This window comes from Scophthalmus maximus, chromosome 7, assembly GCF_022379125.1.
Source record: "Scophthalmus maximus strain ysfricsl-2021 chromosome 7, ASM2237912v1, whole genome shotgun sequence".
Lineage (NCBI taxonomy): Eukaryota > Metazoa > Chordata > Actinopteri > Pleuronectiformes > Scophthalmidae > Scophthalmus > Scophthalmus maximus.
Genome location: NC_061521.1, coordinates 13,343,965 through 13,370,836, shown reverse-complemented (window position 1 = coordinate 13,370,836; position 26,872 = coordinate 13,343,965). Strand labels below are relative to the sequence as shown.

Below are 26,872 nucleotides of genomic sequence, written 5' to 3'. Positions count from 1 at the left end.
TAACATTTGAGCTTCACCATAAAAATAAATGAGGCCAAATATATAATATAATAATTACAATGCAGGACCATGACTGAACTTGATGTATTTAGTGCTGGGTGCAGAAAAACATTTAAATCACAATCTTTATGTTGATTCAACAGAATGTGCATTACAGCTCTTCTAAGGCACATTATGTCACTTGGAAAATATGTGTGACAACTGCACCTAAAGGACAAATACATAAATCAAAGCCAACATAGTTTAATTTCATGGGGATTTTTTTCCATCTGAAACACCATCACGTGTTGCGGTTCACTCTGGGTGTAAAGCATAGTGACAGGACCCAGGAAATAAGACCGGGGGTCAGGGCCACTCACTGGCTTTATCTCCCTATTAATGATTTCCATTTGCTTCTCACTTTCATTTTAATAATCAAAAGTTTCTAAACATGACTATGCCTACAGCACCATCTGTAAGCATCTCCACTTTCCAAGTGCAAGAAGCAGGTGAAAGGGCACTGGATGTTGATGGAGTCCCAGGAAAAGGAGGAGGATCAGAAGAAGAGAGTCAACATGTAGCTATTTCTTAGCTTTCCTCACCCGATGATAATCCATCTATCTCATCTACATCACCACCGATGGCCATCCAAAACGCTTTCGCTACCTGTAAATGATATTGATAGATGATAGATTTTGCATGAACATGTTAACCTAAACAACTGATTGAGCAGATCAAGGATTTCTGACTGAAATGTAGCCAAGATACTTTATATACTGTTATAACAACGGTTCTGTAAAGTAAAATTTTTATAACACATGATTTATATTTTGTTAATAATTAATGTGAGGAACATCGCATTTTTAACTTTAACATGGTCTGACTAGTTTGTATGACAGCATATTAGGGCAATTGTGGGTAAAAAAATGCACACTGACAATTGTAATATATATAATCAGCATATTCAAACATGCATCTATGACCACAAACTATAAGAATGAACAGGCCTCAGCTTTGTGTCTTGTGGGGGAGTGCAATAGCTTACCTTTTCCGCATGAACTTTTCTCTGATCGTGAGGTAATGAAGACGCTTTATCTGTAGGTGGAAAATCAAGAGACTAAATCATCATGAATGTTATCAGCTGTGAAAACATTTGACCTCCAGAGACAGCAAAAGGCAAACTTTCCAAAGTGTTTAAAGGAAAAACACAGGCTGTGGTTTTTTATTTTTCTTTGCTGACAATTGTGTTTGGTTTTTCATTCCTCCATTACCTTTCATCTCTTTTAACTTGGTGAAGAGGCGTTCAAAGTTATCCACATCTGCATCTCCAGCTGTCAGATTAGCCAGTTCCTGAATGTCCAAATCAGTCATCGCATCTGAGAAAATCCACACAATTGAATATTGACAACTTTACATGTATCTCAAATAATCAAGATATTCATGTTTTGGAAAATCGTACTGAACCAAATGTGCCTGCAGGTTTGAAATAAATTTGGGGGAGAAAAGTTGATTCATGGCTAGAAAAGATTGTACCTGGAGCCGTTCACTTACCAACTACTTGTTCTTCTTGTGTGTCTGTGTTTGTACTACTCTCTGTATGGTTGGCCTCATTAACAAGGGGGCCCTCTACTGGCAGGCTAGAAGACTGCCACAGTAAAGGAAAAATGACATTTAAAATCCCATTCAAATGAAAATTGAGCTTTAAATGTAATGAGGAATGTGTGAGAACACTTAGACAAGTAGAAATGTTAAGGTAATTACAGTGAAAATAAATTAAAAAGGTTACAAGACAAAAAACAACAACTGACTGCTGGCTCTTGGCAGCTGCGTGGGTTGTTGTGTCTGGAGGCCACCAAACTGCTCATCAGACCAAACCCCTGATTGTGCCCTGTCAGACAGAGATACAAACTGTCACCTGCCATACATACAGAGACAAATTAAATAGCGAGTAAAAATGAATTGATAATTGTATTCGGGACTTCATCTCACCATCTTTCATCTCTACACTGGACCACACGTTTGCATTGAGAGCCTGGACAATTCTCTTTACGCCGGTGGATTCTGGAAAGTCATCTGATCCAAAAAAAACAACAACAAAGACAGTGTGACGGGGAGTACTACACATACAAGCAGAGCACAGAGAATGGAAATATAAATGTCTGCAGTGTCATTGTAACTTCTGATCACCATCTTCGTCCGGCAGCTCCTGTGGATTGAGCTCCACCAGCTCAAAGGCATGAGCCAAACACCACTGCTGCGCTTCATGTCTGGTGACACCTAAAATATGAAAAAACATTTCAAACGCCGTTCTGGTGCTTTCTTAGAAGACATGAGTGCTGGAGAACTCACCATGTTCACAAACTCTGTCGCACACCAGGATGAGCACCTCTGGAGCAAGATCTTCCACCACTGATATCCAAGGATGTAGTTTTTCTAAACCATCCTCCTACAAATACAATGCACATCCGATAAGGAAATCATCTTATACATCTATGAGATTAATAACAACAACGTGATTCTTCGGTCACTTACCACTTTACTGTCAAAATAAGCGATGAACGCCTGCGTGGACTGGGCAATCTCTGACGACATCTGGAAAGTGCTTGGTACAACACATAGCCTGACATCTGCTGTATAATATTTATTGTTGATTTCCCACGGATACCAGGCGACTGTCTCCTCTCGCTTGGTCGGCTCTGGTAAAGTCTTCGTGTTGAGGATCTCTGAGGCGAAATACACGAGTTATACATCGCACACACAAACAACGCTGCGTTAGGCTACATTGCAAAGCAGCTAGCTGCGGGAACAACATGCGTGATTGTACCTGGTCGAAGGAGCCTTAGCGCCGTTGTTTTTAATACAGCCCCGCAAAGGAGAATGACTTGACTAGCGAGCACGATCACCTCAGACGAACGTGTCATTAATGTGCATTCGTGACATGCAGGCTAAGAGTCGGTTAGCTCCATTGGACGTTAGCCTCTGTGCCAAAAGATGCACGTTAACCTTTGCATAACTCACGTTTTATCAGCTCCTCTTCTTTAAAACCACCGTCGCAGCTAGTGACGAGCACGCAGGGAGCAGCCACCTCCACGGGTTCTTCTGAATCGGACATTTGAATGATATTTCTGACAGGTTCCCCGGCTGCTAGCTTAGCGCGACGTTAACCAACTTTGACAACCTTTCAACTCTGACTGCGCCGCCGCGTCGTCGGTCTCTTCCGGTGCAACGTTTCGCCGAAGATCACGGGGCACAAACTCGATGGAACACGCTTTTCGACCAATTTGCGTCGCCATTAGACAATTACTTGTACGAATATATAATAAAGACACTGCGTGTAAATATTTGTTCCCTGAATTTGGTCTTTTAGGCAAAAGCAGTCTCTCCTCCCAAAGCTGTACTAAATTAACTACGTATGTTTACGTTAATGAATGGATGAAGTACAACGAAAGTCAGGGTCAGAGTTTCTATCAGCCAATTATATTGAAATGTGAACGGGCTGTGTGTGTGTGTGTGTGTGTCTGACAGTCAAACTTTGGGGCAAACAAACCCACACCACGCCTCTCGTTGTCATGACTACGGGTACGGTTTCGACGACTAGCTAGCTAGTTTAGTTACGATACTTAGCTATTACATACGAGCCATCATTATTATCATATCGTGGCGTGTGTTCAAGTATTATTATTAAACCCAATATGCGAAAAAATGACTGGCACGCTTCAAGACGAGGATAAGTTTGGAGCAGTTTTAGTGCAGGTAATGTTGTCTAACTTAGCTCAGCCAACAATTCTAGCGTCCTTAGAGTTTGCTAATTCGTTACACATTGAATTCGCTCAATGTTAGCTAAATTCCGAGCACAGTGCTTCAATACTTAAATATATATATATATATATATGTATGTTACACCTATCGTCAACATTTCTCTTTATTCTTTTCAACCAAGAGACCGAAGTTTAGCTAAACCTCCAAAAGTGCAAATGATGGTCCCCCACATCAAAGAGTTGTATATTGCAGGTACAGGCTGATTTGAGACAACTGAGATGCAGTGTTGAGAAAGTGACTGTCAGTGAGAGGGTCACAACGCGGGACATTCAAGCCCTGGACAGTGCTATTCGCAAGACAGAGAGCAGCATCAAGGTGAGGATGTTTTGTGCAGATTAGGCATTGATTACAATAACATGTCATATATACATCAGACGAAGGGGGCTTACACTTTTTATATTGTTTCATTTTGGGGGGAAAACAACAAGAAACACGCAGAAGATTATCTGAAGACAGTGACGGAGCAGCTGCTGGTTCTTCCATGCATCCAGGACATACACAAAACGACTGTGCAGATTCCCAAATGGTAAGTAAGTATGTGTGATTTCCTAAATAACTGTCTATAGTGGGGAAAGTTTCCTTATCCGTCTTTTGAAGAAATACGTGAAGAAATTCACACAGTCTATGGATGTTGTGACCCTGAAAGCAAGACCTTTACACAGGAAACCTGATCTGGACAGTTTCCCAAATGTGCGTCCACAAAGAGAGGACCTCCCAGGGGCTTCACCTGGGGAAAAGGTAGATTACCATTCACAATTGAATACTCCTTTTTTTCCCCCTGATAATATAATGTTGACTTAAAGGTTTAATATAAGCAATAGATAAGTTAGAAATACAACTATTGTGTAGTATTATATGTAAGAACAAACGTAGACAAACTTTAATAGAGCAGACATGAGAAAAAAAAGAAAACACATGAACACTTTTCTACTTAGCAAAAATCCTCAGCTTGTATTTTATCAGGTACACACATAGCTAAAACCAATACAGTCTACAATACAGCTGTACATTACAATGTTCAGTTTTTATTGAATCTGTTTTTGATGTGTTGATTCTACTTCATGCTCTCATTTTGAAGGCTGCAGTAATTTTATGCTGTTGAATTATATTGTGTTATAGGCTGGTATTTCTATTATTTTGTCCACGCCATTTATATCAATGAGGTCCGGCCAAATCCCAGAAACGTCTCTCAGCGCAGTGCGATACAGTTCTACACCACCACAAACTGCATCCTTCAGAATTATCTGACAGTTGATAATCTGTCTAATGCAGTTTGATTTGTAACTGATCATTATAACCTTCGAGGAGGTAGTAATGATAGCAGGACTGTTGTTATCAGTTGTTTTCGGCAGGATATACCCAATAAACCTTCAACGGAATGTAGATTTACATTTAAATCTTTAATATTAATATTACTGATTCTACAATGCACCTTATTATAATTCAGGTTTTGAAATGTTTCCTCTACCTGTCTCATTCAGCACAAGTCAACGTTATCCATGCGATTGCTTCGTAATCCTGCTCACCCAAACAACAAAGCCATTATGTTCCAGAAATGTGGGATATCTCTCCCTGATGTCCACAAGAGGAGCAAACATTTGGTAAGTAATTGTACTATGAATGTAGGTTAATTTAGTTTAAGTTGTGAATTGGATGTATTATCTTGTGTGCCTTTCATTCTTTCCAAAGAAATGGCACGTTACATAAAGCTTTGATTAAGTATTGTATAGTGTAGCACATTTCTGTCTTCTGTCTTTAAATTGTTTAAATATAATTTCTAAAAGTACTTCCAAAATACAACATCATTTAGGCCATCTGTATCATGATTTGTATTATCACACGTACTGACACTAGAAAAAAATGTCTTTGATTATTGCGTCAGTGTGTGATTTTCATACATCTGTTGTTCTCATTGTGACATACTCTATATCCAGGTGGGTTTAAAACTTAGGTCTGCACCAGAGCAATTCACGCTCTTTGTGGATTTGAAGTGAAAGTGGATCTTTCTCCCATTATCATTACCTACTATGTAGAGCAATTTGTTGTGAGTAGTCTACATGACAACCATGTAGTGGATGGCAGTTAATTCAACGTTAGACCCAGGAGAATCTGAACTTCGTATTTGTTGAGAACACAGCCTACATCTGTTATATTTGCTTTTATAGTTATGAATCAGATTAACATGCTTCAGTCTCAATGCTGAAAAAGAAACCAATCAGTGCATTTTTTTGGGCAATGAGAAATAGATTCCTGTGCTCTGGGTATTTGTTGATATTAATTGTAACATACAGCACATACCTCAGGAAAGATTTGATTATGAAGTATCACAAGAGGTTCTGCTACAGTTAAGATGAATTGAATATCATTGTTCCTTTCCTTGACTCTGTCACCCTTAATCCCCAGAATAGAGAGTTCATGCTGGAGTGATGAATGATGGTACAGGTTCGCATTGAAAGATTCTTCACGTCTCATGCTCAGAGGGACAGTGACAAAAAGGTCACTTGCATTAGTGATGACAGCCAACACTTGTCACAGACAACAAACTAATCGTCGCAAAGGTCGGCATTAGTTTTAGATGTATTTTACACACTTTTCTTTTCCAATATGTTTTTGGGAATCTATACCTGACATGAGAAATAGAGGCCAAGACTGTCACTCTGATATAGGAGAGGCAGAAGAACTGGCTGCAGGAAGCGGAAAGCAGCAGATTGCAGCACATCAGCATTCTTCTAAAGAAGCAGGTGCCTGATTGCTGTGCTATGGGCTACTGGTTTACAGCTGTCTCAGGACAGAATTGGGTACCTGGTCCAGCATGCCAATAAGACAGCCGTAGCTTCCCCAACTGCTAACCACTGGCTCTCTGCCTGCTGCCTCCTCCTTCATCTCAGGCCAGCTATTCTCCACTCCGTACCCATGCCAGGGAAAGAGCTTTTGCATTTTAGCAATTTTGCAAAAGGTGCCACCTTTTCCCAGCCCCATCTGAAACAGATGTGTGCCTTTGAGGGGATATTTTCCCAGCACCTGGCTCCTACCTGTGGTCTGTCAAAGAGCTCAGTGGTCTGAAGAGAATGAAAGGAAGGACATTAGGTTACAAGTCTGGAGGATCAGTTGCACAAACTTTTTATGAGTAATGCGACATTTGAATCTAACTATTAATAAAATAAAATAACAGATGAGGTAATTCAAAATGCATCGTCCTGATAATCTTAAATTAGGGTTGTAAATCTACATTTCATTTTAGAATTAGGTCGGAGAACAGCCATTTAAATTGCTCTGTTAAATTCTTAATGGATTCAGAAAAATACATTGTTTGTAATCATGTATCGTGTCTGTCCTTCACTCTCATTCTGCTAAAAAGTTATTTCTTCTCCTGCGTTGCCAAGTTGGCACGAGTGTGATTGATAGTTACTCTCTGTACACTTTCAATTAAAAACATGGTCAAGCTCTAATCTTCTAGTTGTCACATTTGCTTTGATGAAGTTAGGGCAAGGCTTCGTTCACTGTGGGCAACAGCTTTTCATAGATGGCCCAGTAAATTGTAGCATTTATTTGATTTTCCTTACTCTGGATGAACAGTTAACTTACGTATAAATATGTTTGTTTCAGGTAAAACATCACAGAATACTCACTGGCCCTGCTATGAGACTTAAGGCCTTTGGGCAAAAGGCCCACCTCAACCTGACCATACCTGAAGAAGGCACAGGGACAGGTAAGTAGACACTTCACCTTCACATCACCAGTTCTTCACCTTTTGCAAACTCAAAACAAATACTTATTGATTGTGTGTGGTACTTTGTCTTTTTTTTTTTAGGTAACTAGAATTTTTTAACATATTATTATGTATCTTGTATTTTTTTAATCTTGCTTAACCCGGCCTGATTTCTTTAATAAACGAGCATTGTTTTGAATGTTTTTTTTAATTATTATTTTCTTTATTTGCTTCAGTGCCAGATTCAAGTTTCCATCATATGTCAATCCAGCACAAGGCTGCTTCTCTTCATCCCAGAGAGGATTCATATTATTCTAAAATAGGTCAGTGCTCTCTAAAGACTGAAATTGTTGACTGGCCCATGTGATCTTTAATGTGAGCCGGAATAAAAGCTCTGGCTTTAGAAATACTTATAAGCTAGTTGAGCCTGTGCATTTGTAACTTTAGGTCTGATAGGCTCAAAGTCTCAGTGTCATAAGCAGATGAAATGGGAAACAGTATCTGGATACACCTGTGAGAAAACAGGAAGCAAATGCTCACCATTGCGGACCACCAAGACACCGCCTCCCATCTCAACCTCAAAGAGCATGGACCACAGGAGTATGATGCAAAGCACCAACGATCTTATCCCCCAAAATCCTGAGGTAAGTTCAATATTTAAATTCGTTAATCTTTATATTCAAAGTCTAGGTTGCCTCTCACTAGTTTCACTGTGTTCTGTAGAATATACCTGTGCCAGTTCCTGTAAGCACCAGCAAATACCCCTTCACCATCACAAATGGAAGGCTCAACCCAATGGCAGCTGATTTCTGTCACTTCAGGCAGAGCTTAAGCTTGTGCTGGAGTAGTGTTGTGTTTGCTCTGGAGGCCCTAGAGAAGCTGCTCAGGGACTTTGCTGTGCCTCTAGCCAAAGTGAGTGGGGAACGACTTGTGGAGTTTGCCCATGGTTGGGACAGCGGTTGGAGAAAAGCTGGACCACGGACCGGCCTCCTCTCGGTGCTTGAAAACTGGGAGGTGGTATCTGGTCTGGTCTTACGCCCAGGTCAGCGCTACAGGGGAGAAGGAGGCACTGAGGCGGCTGCCACCCACATCCAGTCCTGCTGGAGGCGCTATGTAGCCCGGAAAGCCTACCTGCGCCACAGCCGGCGCAAGTGGGCGGCAGAAACCATCGCCATCTCATGGTTGATGCACACTCGAAAGCGTTGTGTCAGGAAGGCCCTGCAGGCTCGGCGTGTCAGACAGCTGGAGAATTACCGCTGCAGAGCCCAGGTGATGTTGCTTAAATCCAAATCCAAAATTCTCTCTGTCTTTCGCTTACTTAATGTTGGTCTCTCACCTTTTTAAATATTGCCTTGTTGCGCTTTTTTCTTTTTAAATTTGTGACTTTTAAATTAATTTAGATAATATAAAAACCTAAATGTGTATGTACATGATTCCATCTGATTTTTTTATTTGATCAAAATGATTAAGCTTTGTTACTTTGTTCTTGTGTGTTTAGATTTAAATTTAGATGGTTCAGAGGTTTTACTTCATGTGTCTACCTTTCAGCTTGTTAGTTTTAATTATTCTATTAATTATTCTATTCCTATTCATTCACAGACTCAATCCTTTTATGGAGGACCAATCAAAATATGTGTTCTGAACAGAAACACTATAAATCTCTACTCAACAACCCAAATTAAAAATGAATCATTATAAGATTAGCTAAATGTGTTTATTTAATACTTCCAGTTAGAGATTAACCGAGACACAAATAAAATGTATATATTTATATAAAAATATATTAATTTTCTAGTTAGTTTAAATATTTAAAGTTGTAGTGATATTAGGGTTTGAAATAAAGATTGTAAAAAATTTGTAAATTGAATTGCTTTTTTTTAATCCTTTTTTACAATCTCAAACTCAAGAAATACTCAGCAATATGACAGCACTTTTTTTCTAGATGATTAACACTTTAAAGTGTAGTCTTTCAGTGTAGATATTATGTCTGTGCTGTCATCTGGGCTGAACATCTTTTGGAGTGCTGACTCACTGGTAATTAGTGCCTACAAGTTAATTTATTTTTAACATCGTGTGTGTGTATACATGCACAAAATGTATGTTCTCACTCAATAAACATTCATACCCTGTTAATTAAGCCTGATAATATTCCCCTGGCAGTAGCATCATGTACCTTCCTTACTGAATTAATTGTGGGAGGATGTTTCTAAAGTAAACGCTTAATTTAATTAAGGTGGTATTTTATGCTTGGTTTGCTGCTGTTAGCCCAGAGAGAGACTGGCTTGATGTGTTTTAGCTATGCAGTGATGTGTGATGATTTGTGTGCTCGTGTGTGTGTGCCGTGTGTGTGTGTGTGTGTGTGTGTGTGCCGTGTGTGCCGTGTGTGTGTGTGTGTGTGTGTGTGTGTGTGTGTGTGTGTGTGTGTGTGTGTGTGTGTGTGTGTGTGTGTGTGTGTGTGTGTGTGTGTGTGTGTGCAGTCCCCTCTCTGATCACTCCTTTTCTCCATCCCCAGAATCTGGCAGCCAACTGGAAACACATCCAGTCCTCCAAGAGAACCATTATCCACATCCCTTCATTAGGTAGCTTTCTCCGCCTGCTGCACACACACACACACATCTGATCGAGCTGCAGTCATCCCATGTCTCACCACTCCGCCGCTCCACTCTGTGGCCCTGGTGGAGGCACTCTGTCTCATTCAAATGACTCTCTGCAGGAAAGCACTCACAGGATGATGACAGTCCCCATGCCAGGGAACTGAACAATTTAGTCTCAATCGCCATTTAATTTGCAGATTAAGCAAATGAAAAGCCATTTTGTTGGAAAATTTGCAAAACGCACAAAGGTCTTATTTTATTGCTCGACAAGAAAAAAAATCACACAAAAAAAAGGAGAGTTGCTTTGTTTTTTCACCAGACATAGACTATGATGCGTTCTTGATCTAATTTCATCAAGGCTTTCACATTTACTTGTAATTAGGCATGTGCATTGTAAATCATTGAGCGATTGTCAAAAATTATTAAGCCTAATTACTAGCAGATGGAATGCTTTATTTGCACTTGGGGTGGCTACACAGAGTGCTGTGTGAGCAAGGATAATTAGAAAGTTGAACCCCATTGTTGTTAATTAGCATGAATCCAATCATTTAATTACCTTGATTCAGTTGAGGATTCCCTCTCAGGCAGAAATCCAGACAGACATAGAGTAAAATCCTGGAGGTATCACTGGATGTAGCTCAGTGGTGGCTGGACACGGTGCAACAGGACTCCCAACACACTACAGTAACTGCACCTGCTAGTTATTAAGCTAAATTAATCATTGGCTGGCACGACCGTGTGATTAGACCTAACTACCCCACCCCAAATCTGGTAGCATGCACATCCGAGGGGAACCGTGCAGAGCTACATGTTTTGAATCGAGCCATTTATAGAAGATAAGAATCACTCTCAAGTCTTGTGTGAGATTTTGTGACCTTGTTCCGACAGGATACTCTCAGAGGCAGCGCCTGAACTTGAGGGGATTTGACGTCCTCCAGAACAAACAAATAAACAGGCTGTGTGATATAAGAGGTAAGAACTTCTCACAGCTTCACCACTTTCTCTGCATGCTTCCCACTAAACATGTCATCAATTAAGTCCATGTTGTACATTTTTAGATTCAAATGTGCAGGTGATCTACATATGCCCTCGGCACCTGGGGGAGGACATCTTGGACTATTACACCAGCCTCCTGATGCGAGATGGGGCCACGGACGGAACTGAAAAGAGAACAACTGGGGAGGCCTCATCCTGCGTCAGCGCTTTCATCATCCTCACGCCTGAGGCTGTAGATTATTTCCCGGTAAGGTCAATCACATTCAAATTTTTGTGAAGGTGTAAACTTGACAGTAAATGTTTTCAGGAGGATCTTTGTGTTGAAAATGTAACTATATTGTACTGTAGAGATACTATATGGGTCTGCAGTTTGTTCATTCTCCTCTAGAGGGTACTAGAGTAGATTGTTACCATGTACTCACTTTAATATTTTTCATTTCCTACAACTACTTTTAATGAAAGATCTGTGTTTTTAAAATTAAACAAACTACAGCTATCAAGATATACTTAATTAAATACATTTATTTAATGGTCTTTCAATGGCACTCAGTGATTAATAAAATTCCATATTGCTTGGATTAACCAAGTGCTCATTCCAGGTGAAGGCTGCATTTTTTGGGGGGAATTCAGAATAGTTTAGATCATCTCAATACAATGGAGTGAGAGTGTTGTTATGTTTTCTTTTTGCATCCATCCATTCTATTCATCATTTCACATCCATTTGCGTGAGACTGGATGTGCAACATGACATGGTCTTCTGCCTTTCTTTCTATTGATTTTCCTGCTGTTTTGTTGTTAAACTGTGCCAGACGTGTTGCTGAGATGAATCACCGCTACCCACGGCTGGCAGCACATTCTGCCAGTGACAGAAGGGATAATTCCATGTGGATCAAATAAATACAGATGTGAAGTAATTAGTTGTATTCCCAAGGAGCTCATTGCTAGCACACATTAAAGATTTGAAGGATAGGGGAGGCCTCCCACAGGCAGCTTTTATCAATTCAACCTGCTGGAATACAGGAGAGGTCAAAGCCCTGCTGGCTATTACAATAATAGATCTGTTGTGTGTACACAGTGATAAATCAGGTCAAGGAACAACCCTTGGAAGAGACACTGAGAACTCTCTTAGCTCTCCAGCAGTAACCCCTTCTCCTCTCTTCTCTTCCAGACCCGTAACATGTGCCTGTCTACACTCCTAAAGTACAGTCCTCACACCCTTAAGCGCATTAAAAACCTGATCCAGGGGAAGCAAGCATATATTGTGGGTGGAGTGGCCCATGTGGATGACCTGGCCGTGGCTGATGAGCTGGGAGTGCCAATCCTGGGGCCGGAACCAGCTGTTGCACAGCTCTACAGCACCAAGTCTGGAGGGCGGAGGATCTTCACCGGTGCAGAGGTTGATGTTCCCCCTGGTCAAGCAGACATCTACTCACTAAACCAGGTCAGAGATCAAAATCAGGCATCATACACAGTCTAAATTAGAGCCGTCATTAGTAACTGATAACACGAAAGAACACATTTTCATATTATTTGTAATTCAAATATCTTTCTTTTGGTTTAGCTTCATGAAACACTGGCTGAGCTTTTGACTCAAAACTTTGATGTGCAGCGCTGGCTCTTCAAGATAGACTCTGAGCACAGCGGCCGCGGTACAGCATACTGTGATATATGCCATCTTAGCTGCTACAAGTGGGCCCTGCAGGAATACCATCGTCACGGTCCTGAGCTATGGAACACAAAATGGATTCAGGTAAAGATGTGACTTTGAGGATGATGTTACTCCTGCCCTTCCTTCTTAAAGCACATTTTGTGAACTTACTTTTATGCAATATTCTCTTGAATTTGCATGCATTTTTGGTTTGTGTTTTAATTTTGACTCCCTAAACTGATGCTTTTCTTTTACTTTTGTGTTGTTTTTATGGCTCCCTCCACTGGTTTAAGAAAAGTGCTATACAAATAATGTTTAATGCTGTTAGTATTATACTTATATCATTCAGAAATTGGTCATTAATGGTAACATGGTAACAGCAAGATATTTAACAGATAACATTAGAGTAACTGCTCAAAAAAGGGTTAGATTCACTTCTGTTTCTGAGTGAACAAAAGCATAGGTACCGTTTGGGTCAAGAGGCTATTGTGTCTTAAAGTAACAGTCAAGTCCCTGGTGTACAGTATTTTGAGCATTGTCCCCAGAGCCACAGAACATTAAATCAATACATAAAATATCTGTTTATACACACAGTCATTATCCAGTCTCGCATCAACTAGTGTTATTGTGTTGGGGAGAACAAAAGCCTTTTCAATGATGCTAAACTCACTTGGCAACAGCGTTTGTCGTGTATATATTTTGTAAGACTATTTTTCAGATGTACATCTGATTTAGTTTATTTTCTAAACGCCTTGAAAGTATATTCAGGTCAAAATTACACCAAACACTTCGGACATTGACCTTTCTGTCTGTCCATTACACTCTCTGGATGGGTCTGAGCCATTTGTAAAGAAAACATTATGGTACAAATACCATTTGTAGGATTAAAAATGTGACATTGTAGGTCTTCTATAAGATATCAAAATTTGCCTCCACCTGAAAAAAAATGAATTCAGATTTAATCCTTGACCTATTTAAAACAAATAATTGTACTTAATCATTGTAAACCATTCAATTAGTACAGATGCAATCTGTACACAGCTCCTGAGCTCCTAGCTCTTATTTCTCATATGCTTACATAGTAGCCTTTGATTTTCTGTCATGTGTTAATTACCGTATTTTGCCATTTAACTCGGAGCTTTGTGTAAACTAATTACAGGCTAATGATTGTGGGCTTGGAGCACAACGATTTTACTTTTTATTCCATTTGAAAGAACAGCAGTCATCTCAAAGCTTCTTATGGCTCACTCTGTTTTGTTCCTATTAGCTTGTTCTTTGACTCATATGTGCAATCCAGGGCTGTAATTGTTGTGGCATTGGTGCTGTTAATTATGGCAGAGAGTGGCTGAGCTACAGCCAAGGTCCATAATGGTGGCTGAGGCAGCACAGGAAAGTAAATGGGGTTTGTTTCACCAGCTGGGGTCCCATGGAGAGGGAAGAGAGCCGAGGCCCCCAGTGTAGGCTGACAGCCTCAGGGCTCATGGGCCATATGGACACAACACTTTAACTGGCCTTTATTCTACACCTTGCTCTTTTAATCAAAGCAAAGCACACATCCTGTGCTCCTGATTGCATGATAGTTTTGTTATGACATTTTTTCCCCCTTTAATGTACTATATCCTCCTCCTGCTGTTGTATTAGTTTATATTGAAGATAGCAATTTGGCTCTGTATGCTGAAAGATAACAGAACAATGTTGGCGATTAGCTTCAAACATATGAATATTTTATATCAGAGTCTCCTCACAGCAGAATCTGTTAATCGATGTGTAAAGATGGTAGTATATTTTGAGATATAATGCTCATTAATGTAGCACTTTGTTGAAATGAAGTAGACTTAATTGCGATTGCAATGACAGCCAGTGAATGGGATAGATACTCACATACTGCTGAATATTTGCATGCGTTAAAAAATTTGGTAAATAGATGTTTAAAGCTATGTTTATGGAAATAGTAGCAATTCAATGTATTATTAATGAAATACAAATTATGAAATGAGGCATTTTTAAATATTAATTCATAGTTCTTGACCAAGATTATTGTTTACCAAAAAGTAAGTGGTGATTTAATTATATATTTTATTATACAAATTTGTTTCACAATTCAATGAGATATCACTTACCCTTTAATACCACTGTGAAAGTAGAAAGTGGATTATATAGGCACATAGACTGTGAATATTTTTTTTAAATTATTGCTCGTTCTGAAGGGTTCAGCATGAAGAAGCCTGACTCATAAGAATACCATGTGGTCTGTCAGAGTAGTAACAACAGTCAGATCCCTTCTGGCCATGCAAAAGAAAGCCTGAAAGGGTACAAGGAGGAGGAGGAGGAGGAGGAGGAGGGATTGTATCCACTCTATAGAAGCTTACACAGAGGTCTTGTGTGCTTCTCTAAATATTGTGAGGCCCAAAGCCTCCGGCACAATGTTTCGGCCTGCAAAAACCCCCCGGGCCTCTTTTAGCATTTACACAGAGAGAGGTTAAAGACATGTAGATCTGCTCCCATGCAATGCCTGAAGGGGGCCATACACACACTTAAGCGCTCACACAGCTTGCGTATGGATCATTAGGCACAAGAGGGTAAAAATTACACCTAATAGCGTCAACAGATGGAGTATTTCTTTTTGTCACGCTGTGTACAAACAGATCTTGAGCAACACCTTACTTAGGTTAAGTTTGTCGACGAAATGGGTCATTTGATAATCAGCACCACTGAAGAGGAGGGACATTTTATACAGATGTTCTCCGTCTAAATATTGTGCAGTGTGTGCCTGCATGGAGAAGTTTAAATATATAATGATCTGCCTTAACACAATTAACTTGAATTTACCTTAATAGGAGTTTTATTTATTTATTTTTTGTGGTACACTTTTTAGTGCAATTGTTTGGTGATTCCTTTCATTACAGTGTAGGTCATTAATGCTTTTTTTTTTTTGCAATCTAGATGAATTGCTGCCGCCCCCATTCTAAGATTTTAGATTCAATCAGGGATGAGTATAATGTGAGAACTAATGTTTCATTGAATATTACACATCATCAAACTTAAGTACTTTGAGGTTGAAGCTTTGGTGGGTCAGTGTCAAAGAAAAAAATCTTAACAAAAAACATATGACTAGTCAGATTACATCGCTCTATTCCCAAGATTTTCTCAGTTGTTGTTGGCAATCACAGAGGCAGGGGAACATCTATTTCATTTATGGCCAGATTGCTAGGCTTTATGTGGACACAAAGCAAAGCTTGAGTCCTATCACAGGCCACTGTACGCAGTTTAAGTCCATATAATTTATTGCAGAATACATCTCTTTCTTTTCTTCCTGTCCTGCTGCTTCTGTGAACTGCATAGGCAAAGTCCTGGGGTGAGCTTGCTCTTCCGTTGAAAATGACAACCGTTCCCTTACACTTTTTGCCGCACCATTGTGTGCTTTATGGTTTGTGTAGGGGGAATCACTGTGTAGCATTTGACCTCGCCTCTTACAGTACTTGAATATGATGATGGTTGTTACATGACTGGAATGTCAACAGCATAATCTCCTGTTCTGTCTCCAGTGAAGCCAGACAGCATATACTCAAAACAAAGTAATGCTCTGGATAGAACAATGAAAGAACACAGATATTATTTCCATTCAGAATTTAGTCAACAACAGTTTTCACATTTTATTGTGTATGGCCAAATGAAATTCCTATCTAATAGTCATACAGAGATATTATTACGTACAGAACCTGTATTTAAAGGAAAACTACAGTCGACGAAAGCATCCAGTCACAGTTTTATAATATGAAATACACAGGATGAAATTATCCATTTACTCTACTCTACTAAGGCAAGCACATTATCGTTCTATCCCTGGCAAAATCTGATATGCTGTATTTTGGATTGTGGTCAATAAACCTATAAGTGTTGCCATAGGAAAGATTGCACTTGAGTTGCCAAACTGTTTAAAGACACCTAAAACAAAAGTTAGAAATTAACAGCGTAATTAAGTGGTGAAACCATTACGACATTTCCTAGTTACAGAAACAAGAGTGATATCGATCCCAGTCAAGCCCTGATTGATCCCCAGATAGATGGGGTTAGCTTAGGTATTCATCAGCAGCCCAGTGGAGAGAGTTGTTATTGAGGGCAGGTGCTGTCTCTCTGTGGCTGTAAGTTAAAGCCATTAGACTCCTGAGGCCTTCTGATAATAGGCTGTCACTCAAAGATAGACCCTTGCGCAGTATCCATCAGACACTCGCACAGAAATTGAAGCAGCCACCAAAGGTCTCAAGGATAACAAGCAGTCACTGGAATCATCCGGATAACACAAGAGCATTTCCAATAATCCCGTCGACACCTAGAAAGCTTTAAAGATGGGACAAAATAAAGTAGCCAGCACTTCTTATTGACCTATTATTTGAATTCTTAAACATACATGATTTCCTATCACAAAATCATTTTCACTAGATTCCTAACGCATGCACCTTTTTGCAGGAGTCTGTTCTTCTGAGATATTTAGATGAGATCCCAGAGTGGCTGGCCCGTCACGCCCGGCCTGCAAAAACCTCCTGCTATCCCAACTGGGCCCGCTTCCGTAAGACCTTCCTCAGGCAAGGTCAGACACTTATTGGATGCTATCCACCTGCTAATGCAGCCATTTGAACATGCTAACAGCCTTTTCCCATCTCCTTGTTATTTCTCAGAAGTTTCTTATGTGAACTGACAAATCAAATAATTTTATGTTTGTTCTTTGTTAAACTGCTGGTGGTGGGAGTTTCAGGTGCTGTACCATGGATAACATTCTGCTCTCACTGTTGTGTCCAGGCGGTGTGGTGGAGGCCTACCCCCCTTCAGACAGTGTCACCTGTCTGACAGTCGATCTGCTACTGGAGCCTGGGGGAGAGGTGACCATGTTGTCCTGCGGAGACCAGCTCCATGGCTCTTTTCAACTGGAAGCTATAGGCTCCACTGTTCCTCAGACCTCTGTACACCCAGAGACCTTGCACTCCATCTGCCTGCGTGTGGGCCAGGCCTGTCTGCAGCGCCTGATCGTAGGTTATGTCTCCGTGGACCTGGCTACCTTTCTGAACCACAACACCATGGAGCAGAAGGTGAGAGACAGCTCGTGCAAGACAAGGCCTTAGCTCATGCTACCATAAAATAATAAATATGGCCTGGGCTTGACATGGTGTCAAAGCTTTCTATTTCACCACATTGGTGAAACGGATCAATTTTTAGGCTGGAGCAGGGATCCATATGAGAAGATAGGTGCCTCCCATTCTGCCTCCCTGGGGATCTGGGAAACAGGCAAGGCAAACAGTGGGCACAGGGACCAAATGTGTGACAAGGCCATCTAATAAACTGTCAGGTCTTATTGTGTCAATACACTGATTCCGCCATTTAAGGCTTGCCCTTTAACCTTACAATGCAGAGAATTTCAGAGGCACCTATCTGTGAGACAATGGGTCATTCTAAAGTGATTTGGCAGCTTCACCGGGATGCCCTGTCAGTGTTTAACCCCCACCTGCTTGGGCTGCTGAAATGTTTCTCGTTATTATAGCAAAACGCCATCAAAGCCCTATCTCATTCGTCAGGATTACTTTTTGTGGAAACCTCCTTGATTTATGATATTGGAAAATGGACTGGTTTATGATGGTTTAGGGTCTGCTCCTAACATGTGGCTACATTGACTGCCTATTGATCCAGAGCTGTAAAATGAAATGCTTTGTTTACAATATGGTGTATAAAATGCTCAACCTGTTAAACTGTGGAGAAAGCACTAGAGCTACTTTACAGTTTCACAAAGGGTAAGAAAAAGAACACAGATATTGTGTCAATATAATTTCTGTTCAAAATGTTTAGATTTTTTTTTTCTTCATAAATATCCACCAAAAAGCAATACACCATTTGTTTTATTCAGGACAGAGATTCAATGAATCTCTGTTATTTGCCTTTTCCCCTCTCCTAACTGTCGAAGCTTTTTTATGTTTGCATTCATATTGTATTCCCATTTAAACTGGAGGTAGAGTAGATAGTAGCTAAGGGCACACTTGCCACTAGAGGGTAGTATCTTATGGATTAGATGTTAACACGGTGAGAGCAAAGCAGTATTAAGACAATATGACTTGTGTCTTAAAACTTATATGTTTTTGTTCTCATTTGGACCGTGTTGTTCACCATATTACATTGATTATTTCATTTTAACAAAAAGTGTTCTTTTTACATTTTAGGATTTCGCATAGTCGAAAGAAATTGCCCTTCCAGTTCCAAAGCTGTGACACTCAAATCAGAAAATGTTCTGAAGATACTCTTTCCCTCAACTGCTTAGAACGATATAATGACAGCCTTAAAAATCATTTTCAGTTTCAATGTTGACCTGAAATAGAATGTGATCCAGTGAGAGTATAATTAAGAATAGACTATAAACAGCATGTACTTCAATGGGGGCAGGAATATTGAAGAGAGATTCTAAACCCCCCAACCCCCCCAACACACACACACACACACAGACACACGCACGCGGCTCAGACAGAAGAGAGCCACATGGGCAAACCTGTCTGGATTTAAACATCAATTTAGATTCAAACCTGTTGCTAAAAGCTGCCTACTTTATTTGATGGGAAGAAGTGGGTCACATATGTTTGCCCTTGCAGTCGTTCCTCACATTGTGGAATGGCGGGGCCCCAGCTGCAGCATCAGGCTTTTTAATGAAAATTCAAGGCAATAGAAAACAGGTGCAATCCAGGCTTACATTTCCCACTGCTTTGTTAAGAGCGACAATGGGACATTGGAGTATGATTTTTAGTGAGTCGAGTGAATGGCCCACAGGAGTGTGTCCATCACTCAGGCCAAGGTATCTGATGCATGGAGCATCTATCCAGTGGTAGCTGCTGTACCCCCCTATAGTAAAGGGGACCGAGTGTAGGACATACTGCTGAGCTGCTGCTCAAAATCAATGCTCACACTTTGCAATTGTTTCGATTGTGTATAATTCATGACACTTTATGTGATGATGTGCAAAGTAGCTATAATGCAATTTTAAAGCTTTACTCTTTACTCTTTACTACAACACATCAATACGTTACTATTTCAGTCCTTTAAATCAGGTTACGTGTTGCCTAAAATTATTCTAATATACAGAAGAAGAAAAAAATTGTCTCTGATTTGATTATTTGTTAAATATTTCTTTGTATGACAGCCCCTTCGAAATTCATACATCATGTTTTGAACTCAAGCTTTTAATAGATAATTAGATTGACCCCAAAAAATGATCAGCAACAATTATGACAATTGATGAATCATTTTTATTGTTATCAAAATAAATGATTGACATTTGAAGACATCACCTTGGAAATTATGATTGTGGGCTTTTTTCCCATTGTTTAATGATATTTTGTTGAAAAAAATATTAATCAACAAATTAATCATATTAATCAGTTATCACCAGTATTGATAGTTACAACCGCGGACTATGACCTACAAAATATTTGAATTTCATAAAAAAGTAAAATATAAAAGACTGTATCCGGTCAGGTGTCCATGTGTTAGTGGAGATGAAGTGCTCAGGTTACAGAGACTGCAGGGTTCAGACAGGCAGCGATTTGCATTCGGTGGCAGGAGCGTTTACTTTGACAAATAGGAACAGCAAAAGGAGGCAGCCGACTGCCACTTAGTTATTAACAACTCCTTCACTAGTGATTTATTTGCCACTTTTGAAGAGAGGGCATAGCTATTAGGTTATTATTGGGAAAATTAGCCCTGTTTAAGCAGAAGGCTACGACCATACCTGACCCCTTAATATGCTTATAATGATGCCATTTACCATACATATCTGAACTTAGCTTCTCATCAGACCTGAGCCAAACAAACTAGCCCAGGGCAGACTGAATCCAAATACGCAGGGAAGGATCTACTTTGTGCACATGTCACTCCACAACAGAATTACCTAACTCTGTCGAGCACACACCATTAACCGCGTTCTCACTTTCCCCTTGCCTCTCAAAATGGATAACATTGTAAGGATTAAAAGGTACTGACCCTTCACTTTATCGGGATTGGTTGGTGAAATATTCTGATGTTGTATCTTTGTGATTAAATTGGAATGATTAAGTTGACAGTGTCTGTTTTTCTCTGCTGTGACACAGAGTTCATAATGTCTTGTTTGCAGGTGTGGGCTATTAATGTGGACCTCACATACAGTGACCAGCTGGCCATGACCCAGATGCTTCTGATGATGACTGGAGGAACGCTGAATTGTCGCACCGGCTGTTTAGAAGTGCCCATGCTAATCAGAGAGAAATATTGTGACCACCAAATTGCAGCCAAAGTAAGATTTTATATTTTCTTATAATGACTGTTTTAATGTTAAATCTTTCTTTTTTTTCTTATTTGTGTTTTCTTAAACATCAGAAAACTGATTTAAATGCTATATGTATTTGTTTGCAATGTTTTTTTTTCCTCAAATGATATTGTTGATTTATGCCGTCAACAAGACAGAAACCTATAAAGCAAGCTCATACTCTAGAGAATATTATTATACCACTATGGTAATCTTGACGCTACAGCCTCATTTTTGTTAAATACAACTAAATACTGTAATTATGCACTGAGCTCAATTGGTGTTTAGGTGCTGAATTCATTATCATTTTGATAGATGAGCCTAAATAATCAACACATTAATAATTCATACCATTTTCATTATGCATGTGTATGCATGCTTGAACACCTCATCAACCTGGTGCCAGGCCTTAGACAATAGACTCCTTTTATTAGCAGTATGCCTGAGTTTACGCTTGTTAATCTGCGACTTGTATTATTTTATCAAACATTCATTTAGCTGGTGGCCTGGTGCTTCAGTGCAGCAGTTGAGCCACTGCAGTGGTTAATGGCTCTAGCGGTGGCCATCATTAGGGGCATGCATATTACAAACACAATTAAATCCCTGTTGGACACTTTTATTGTTGCGTGAGAGTCCTGTGTTTGACAGCTGCAAACACACAGCCGTCACAGCGAGTTATGGGCTATCTCCTGAGCTCGTAGGGGCTTATGCCTGCGCTTTCCCTCTCCCAAAGGTGCCAGAGTACCAGAAACATTTTTATCCTCTTGAGCCCTGCCACTTACAAGTAATCAACCCCTCTAGTGTTACTTATGACACTCACATACCCAGAAACCCCTTTATTAAGGTGATGGGTATTGTATCTTGAGCAGTCCTATCGTGCATTCTGTTCTGCTTGTGTTTAAAATTGAATGCAAACATTTGTAGTCCAAAAGAAATTATGTGCCATACCATCTACAGTTTGGCATGTCTTCTAAATATTAATTGTTCCTCCCTGCAGTTAATTAGGAAAGGCCCAACAGTTTACTCCACATGCCCGACACTCATCATGTTCACTAATCACACTGACTCCCCAAACTCAACGGGGATCCTAATGACATGTGTTTGAGGTTCAGCTATCTCAACCTATTTGATGCACACTACCATATACTGTACATATATGTAAACCCCAGATATTATAGAACATAAAAAATGTTTCCCTATGTTTTAGATTAACAAAGATTCATGCCAACAATGATATATTTACATTCTGTGTCTTCGTGTTTTCTTACCTCTTTACAGCCTCCTGTGGTGAATCGTTATGCAGTTCTCGGGAGCCGCTTGTTTCACTCTAACCTTTCCATGTTGTACCATAATGTGTTCTTTATGATGTGTAGGGCTCATGGCATAGGATTCAACATGAAGGTAAAAACTGTCACGATTAACCTCTTTACCTTAATGTCATTATTGTGTCTTGTTCTTTTTTTTACAACATACTGTAGTATTCTGAATGATTGATTTATTTTGCACCTTTTCATGATGAGAGCTCTTCTTTTGACTCTGTTTGTGGCTCCTAAATTGCAGAGGAAGGAAGGCACTGTCTTTGCTCTTTACGATAGCAGTGAACGATGCAGCATAGGAATGATGTAAGTATTTCTTTTGCATTAAAAATTCATATACATGCAGTTTTTAATGGAATTTAAGGTTCATCTACAGGAGGGGAAAAAATAATTTTAAGGTTTGTTTTCTCTGTTGCTTAAAATGGACTAACACATGAAGGAGAGGATTATGTGGGTGACAGACTTCTCCAGATTGAGAGTAAAGACTATTCTTTCAAGGGATTAAGATGCCACCTCTGGCTTTCTAAATGTTGTTACAAATTCTACAAGTTGTTAAGCAGAGGGTTATTTAACATATTTATCACAGAAATCCCTTAGCTTACACAGTGCTGTAACAGTTAAATCAAGCTGTGCTCATCCCCCAAAAGACCGCCGATGTTGTCTGCTGAAAGTTTCATTTAACCGCCCCCATCAAATGAACAAGATGATTGTTTCTGAGCTCGCAACATGGGGATCATTAGTAAACTCGTTTGTTTGGGGTGTTGTTAATAGGACGGTCTCTGAGGATCTCCAGGGAGCACTTGTGACCTTTGCTCGGAACCTGTCAGTCATTCATCAGGAAATATCATCTTCTAAAATGCAAGAAGAAACCAATTTCAAGGTACCATGTTAATGAGTTAACGATCTCTTCTCATCAGCACCACAAAGCTTGCATTTTCAGTGAAAATTGAGTACGATTTCATTTGTTGAAGAAAGTGTCAATTTTTTTTTAATATATTTCAATTACAAGAATATATATTTTCAAATGAAGGGTTGTACCCACAGTTATTTAAATTCAAGTCTTTTTTCTCTTCGATTTTTTTCTGAAGGAGCTGATCAAGAACATAAAGGACGTACTGCAGATGATTGTTCAGAACAAGCTGCGAGCAGTGAAGGATAAACCTGCTGCTTAGACGGCTGCTTTAGTGATAAGCTTGTCTTGCTCTCTCCAAGTTAAGTCATCGTTTCTTTGCCAACTTAACACTGTGAATGTGTGAACCCTGGAGATTCATCGATGTCGAGCAAACACAGATTGCCAAATAAATGCCTGAGGAACATTGTCAGAATCTGTCATGGAGCTTTATAAAAATGTTATATATACTGATCCATACAAACAGTCTGAACATACTGTCTGTTAATACTTGAAAACGATTATAATAAACTATGCACTTGGTAATACCACTGGGGAATGAGTAGGCTTTGATCAAGTATCCATTCAGTAACAGCTTAAAAAGCTGTTTAATTTTCCACTGTACAATATTTTGACTTTTTGCCCAGATAAATACTACATTGTTAAGTATGGGAATGTTGTTCAGGGACACAAGATATGTGGAGAAGTTCCATAATATATTGACGCAAAACTGGACAGTTGAGAAAGTGATTGATGCTGACAATTTTCAAATGTCATCTTTTGTAAGCTGACTGTTTTTACCCCTCATTTCTTCTGTAACATGTTTATAGTCGGGAAATAGTTTCTGAAATACAGTATTGTGTTGAAAATGCAGTAGAATGCTAACCAACTAGAGTTTTAGCCTGTTCTAAAGTCGTTGTGATTTGTAATTGCTTTCTGGCTAAATGCTTTATATATAGTAGCACATATTCGTCACTAATTTAAAGATTACATGTGACTATTTTTCAATAAAGACTTGTGGTATGACATTTGCAGCAAAGGTGTTTGTGTTCTTTACTTCACCCAGGGCCTGGTGAGGTGCCAGAGAAAACCTAAAGGCTGTGGTTTTGGGTGACTCTCCCTGCAACTCCACAAGACAGCGACAGGAACTTGAAAAGAAACATTTGTCAGGGTAATTATTCAAAGCTAGTGGATAATTTTTCACAGCCATATTTGCACAGTACGGTCTGCAAGTGTGCGACTACAATCCACGGTACTGTCTTGATAACCTTTCATTTGCCTTTTATCACCCATATTGAGTATTGAAACCAGGCTAACAGACTGCAGCCATTTGTGTACAGAACTCAGGTTGGACATAGTTCAGCAAATGCTGCAATGTCTCTCAGTGGACATACATGCAGGTGCTTTTTACATATGACTGCTAGGTTCAGTGCATGATATTTTATTTTAGAAAGGGTAAAAGATTATTTGTACAAGTGGGTGTCTGATAAATGAGTTTATCAAATATATCTTAGTAGGAAATAATGATAAATGCAGAGTGACATTTCACACAGCATGTGAAAACAAAACAAAAATTGGTAATAATCAGCAACGTGGTTTTGTTTGAAAGTTTCATTTGTTGGTGACTTAAAAAATGTAAACGATCAAGGCGGACTTGTGTGTTCACCTTTTGTTGTTGTATAGGATGGTCTGGTCTGAACACTTGGAGAATATCTAGGAACTGGTGAGAACATACACGCAGGCGGCGGTGGTTCATTCTGCGGAGGCGGAACAACTGGGCAGCGCTGCGTTTCCAGTCGGACGACTGTAGAAGGCGGACCAGGTCAGAGCAAGAAGCACAGCAGTGGAGGAGCCCGTTTCTCAGGTCGTTTAGCGGGTTAAAAGCGAATTAAGATGAATTGTGCGTGTGTATCCAACGTGTGTGTTGCTCTGCTTGGAGTAATGTTCATCGTAACGTTTGTTTCGATCACAAACATGGGCGGTGTTGTTTGCTAACCTGAGCTAGTGTCTCATGTAAACCGTCCCGTGTGCAGCACCGCCCCCCCCCCCCCCTCTCCTGCTGATTTTAGGTTTAGGTTCATTTAATCTATGGCTCGTCACAGAGTCATTTGTATGCAGCACATGTGATACAATACAAGTCATGAAGGAGTTTTTGCGGACGATACACCGGGTCTTTCTAAAAGTCGCCCTGTTTCCGAGCACGTTCGGCAGGACAGGCCCGCGGCCAGCAGCCTCGGAGGTGCTCACCTGCCACCTGGTGCAGCGCAAACTCCCGCCGTGGACTTCCTTCTGTGTCCGCTACAGCTCGGTCCACAATGACCAGTTTGGACTGTCCAACTTTAACTGGAGAGTTCAGGGATCCAACTACCACATACTGAGAACAGGCTGCTTCCCCTTTGTAAAATACCACTGTTCCAAAGCACCTGCACAGAACCTGGACTTTGAGGACAGGTTTTTCACCATGCTGAAAGTGATTAATCTGGGTCAGTAAATACAGTTAACGCTCTTCCTTAAACCTATCAAATACAGATATTCTAATTTTTACACTTTAGACAATGACTGTGCATCTTCAATTGCAGGTATCCCTTGTTTGGCCTACGGTGTTGGTTGCTGGATGGTAGTGGGAGCCTCGGAAACAGTGCAGACAAGTGTTGGACCTGTCACAGTCCATTTCGCCTACAAAGAAGACGAAGGAGCACAATATTAAACCAAGAATAAATACTCTTGTGAATTCATATTCACAAGAGTATTTCCTGTGTTGCTGCTCTATCAACAACATTTTCCTCAGGTGATGCTCTACTGACTGAACGGTTAAATCTTGTGTCACAACTTCTCTCATTGTGTGAGAGCAAAGCTCCATTAAGTGTTTAATTATTGAAGATGTAAAGTTGCGGCAGAGGAGTCGTTTGTACATGTTACTGCACTGACATACAATACTGGCAGTGTTTAGTCTAAATGCGAACTTTCCATTAATATTTAAAGGAAAGTTTAGGATTTCTTCAAAAATAAGACAATTCCTTTACTTAATATGTTTCATTTACTGCCTGCTGTAGATGTGGGTTTGTACATTCAGTTTATTGTGAGCATTAAATATTAAAGTATACAAAATGACTGAAGATTTGACTGCAATGGTTTTCCATTGATCCTCTCTTTTTTAATATGACAAACAACAATTTTAATTCTCAAGTCTCGATATGAATATAGCGTTGCATCATTTCTTTGACACTACCATGCCCTTTGCTTCATTTTGTGTGACAAATACAGGTATTTAAATAACCCAGCTCATTTATTTAAAGGTAAATTAGTGATCATCCTCCATGCAACACATAGTCAATAGTTTTAGAGAAAAAAACGATGACAAGACAGGTCTGATAAAATAGGTTTTAATTACCAAAGTGTGGCCTTTGTACAGAAACATCTACGTCTCTTCCTTCAGGCCGCCTCTGGCCTTTGATTTCTGGTAATGTGCTCTGCTGACAGGGCACACTCACCTCCGCTGCAGAGTCCTCCTCCCTCCGAGAGGCAGGTTGACAAACTGCCATATTGATTTCTTCACCCCTCAGCATCTCCTACTAATAGCATTTATCAGCGACCTCAGTTTTCTGGCCTTG

At 39.9% G+C, this 26,872-nt stretch overlaps 3 protein-coding genes across 5 annotated transcripts; 2 read left to right on the top strand and 1 right to left on the bottom strand.

The window, feature by feature from the left end:
• Positions 1-68: 68 nt before the first annotated feature.
• On the bottom strand, positions 69-3,263 carry aagab (alpha and gamma adaptin binding protein). Its single transcript, XM_035643660.2, has 10 exons — positions 2,998-3,263; positions 2,512-2,702; positions 2,329-2,425; positions 2,167-2,256; positions 1,969-2,052; positions 1,788-1,867; positions 1,531-1,624; positions 1,251-1,355; positions 1,025-1,074; positions 69-645 (listed from the first exon to the last, which is right to left on the bottom strand). Exons 1-10 carry the CDS (start codon positions 3,089-3,091, stop codon positions 568-570), a joined length of 963 nt encoding a protein of 320 aa, XP_035499553.1. The 5' UTR covers positions 3,092-3,263; the 3' UTR covers positions 69-567.
• Positions 3,264-3,486: 223 nt separating this feature from the next.
• Positions 3,487-24,289, top strand: iqch (IQ motif containing H). 3 transcript variants are annotated; one of them, XM_047333522.1, is made up of 21 exons: positions 3,487-3,732; positions 3,991-4,113; positions 4,227-4,324; positions 4,461-4,536; positions 5,280-5,399; positions 7,405-7,507; positions 7,744-7,830; positions 7,955-8,151; positions 8,231-8,776; positions 10,020-10,086; positions 10,990-11,073; positions 11,160-11,344; positions 12,266-12,538; positions 12,707-12,847; positions 17,213-17,333; positions 17,543-17,829; positions 20,886-21,044; positions 22,335-22,457; positions 22,617-22,678; positions 23,144-23,252; positions 23,461-24,289. In XM_047333522.1, exons 1-21 carry the CDS (start codon positions 3,682-3,684, stop codon positions 23,542-23,544), a joined length of 3,096 nt encoding a protein of 1,031 aa, XP_047189478.1. In that variant the 5' UTR covers positions 3,487-3,681; the 3' UTR covers positions 23,545-24,289. The 3 variants fall into 3 exon arrangements, with proteins under 3 accessions (XP_047189478.1, XP_047189477.1, XP_047189479.1); XM_047333521.1 differs by having other exon boundaries at positions 12,659-12,847; XM_047333523.1 differs by lacking the exons at positions 3,487-3,732; positions 3,991-4,113; positions 4,227-4,324; positions 4,461-4,536; positions 5,280-5,399 and adding an exon at positions 6,247-6,356 and having other exon boundaries at positions 12,659-12,847.
• On the top strand, positions 23,592-26,377 carry c7h15orf61 (chromosome 7 C15orf61 homolog). Its single transcript, XM_035643661.2, has 3 exons — positions 23,592-24,432; positions 24,945-25,744; positions 25,841-26,377. Exons 2-3 carry the CDS (start codon positions 25,402-25,404, stop codon positions 25,966-25,968), a joined length of 471 nt encoding a protein of 156 aa, XP_035499554.1. The 5' UTR covers positions 23,592-24,432; positions 24,945-25,401; the 3' UTR covers positions 25,969-26,377.
• Positions 26,378-26,872: the final 495 nt, after the last annotated feature.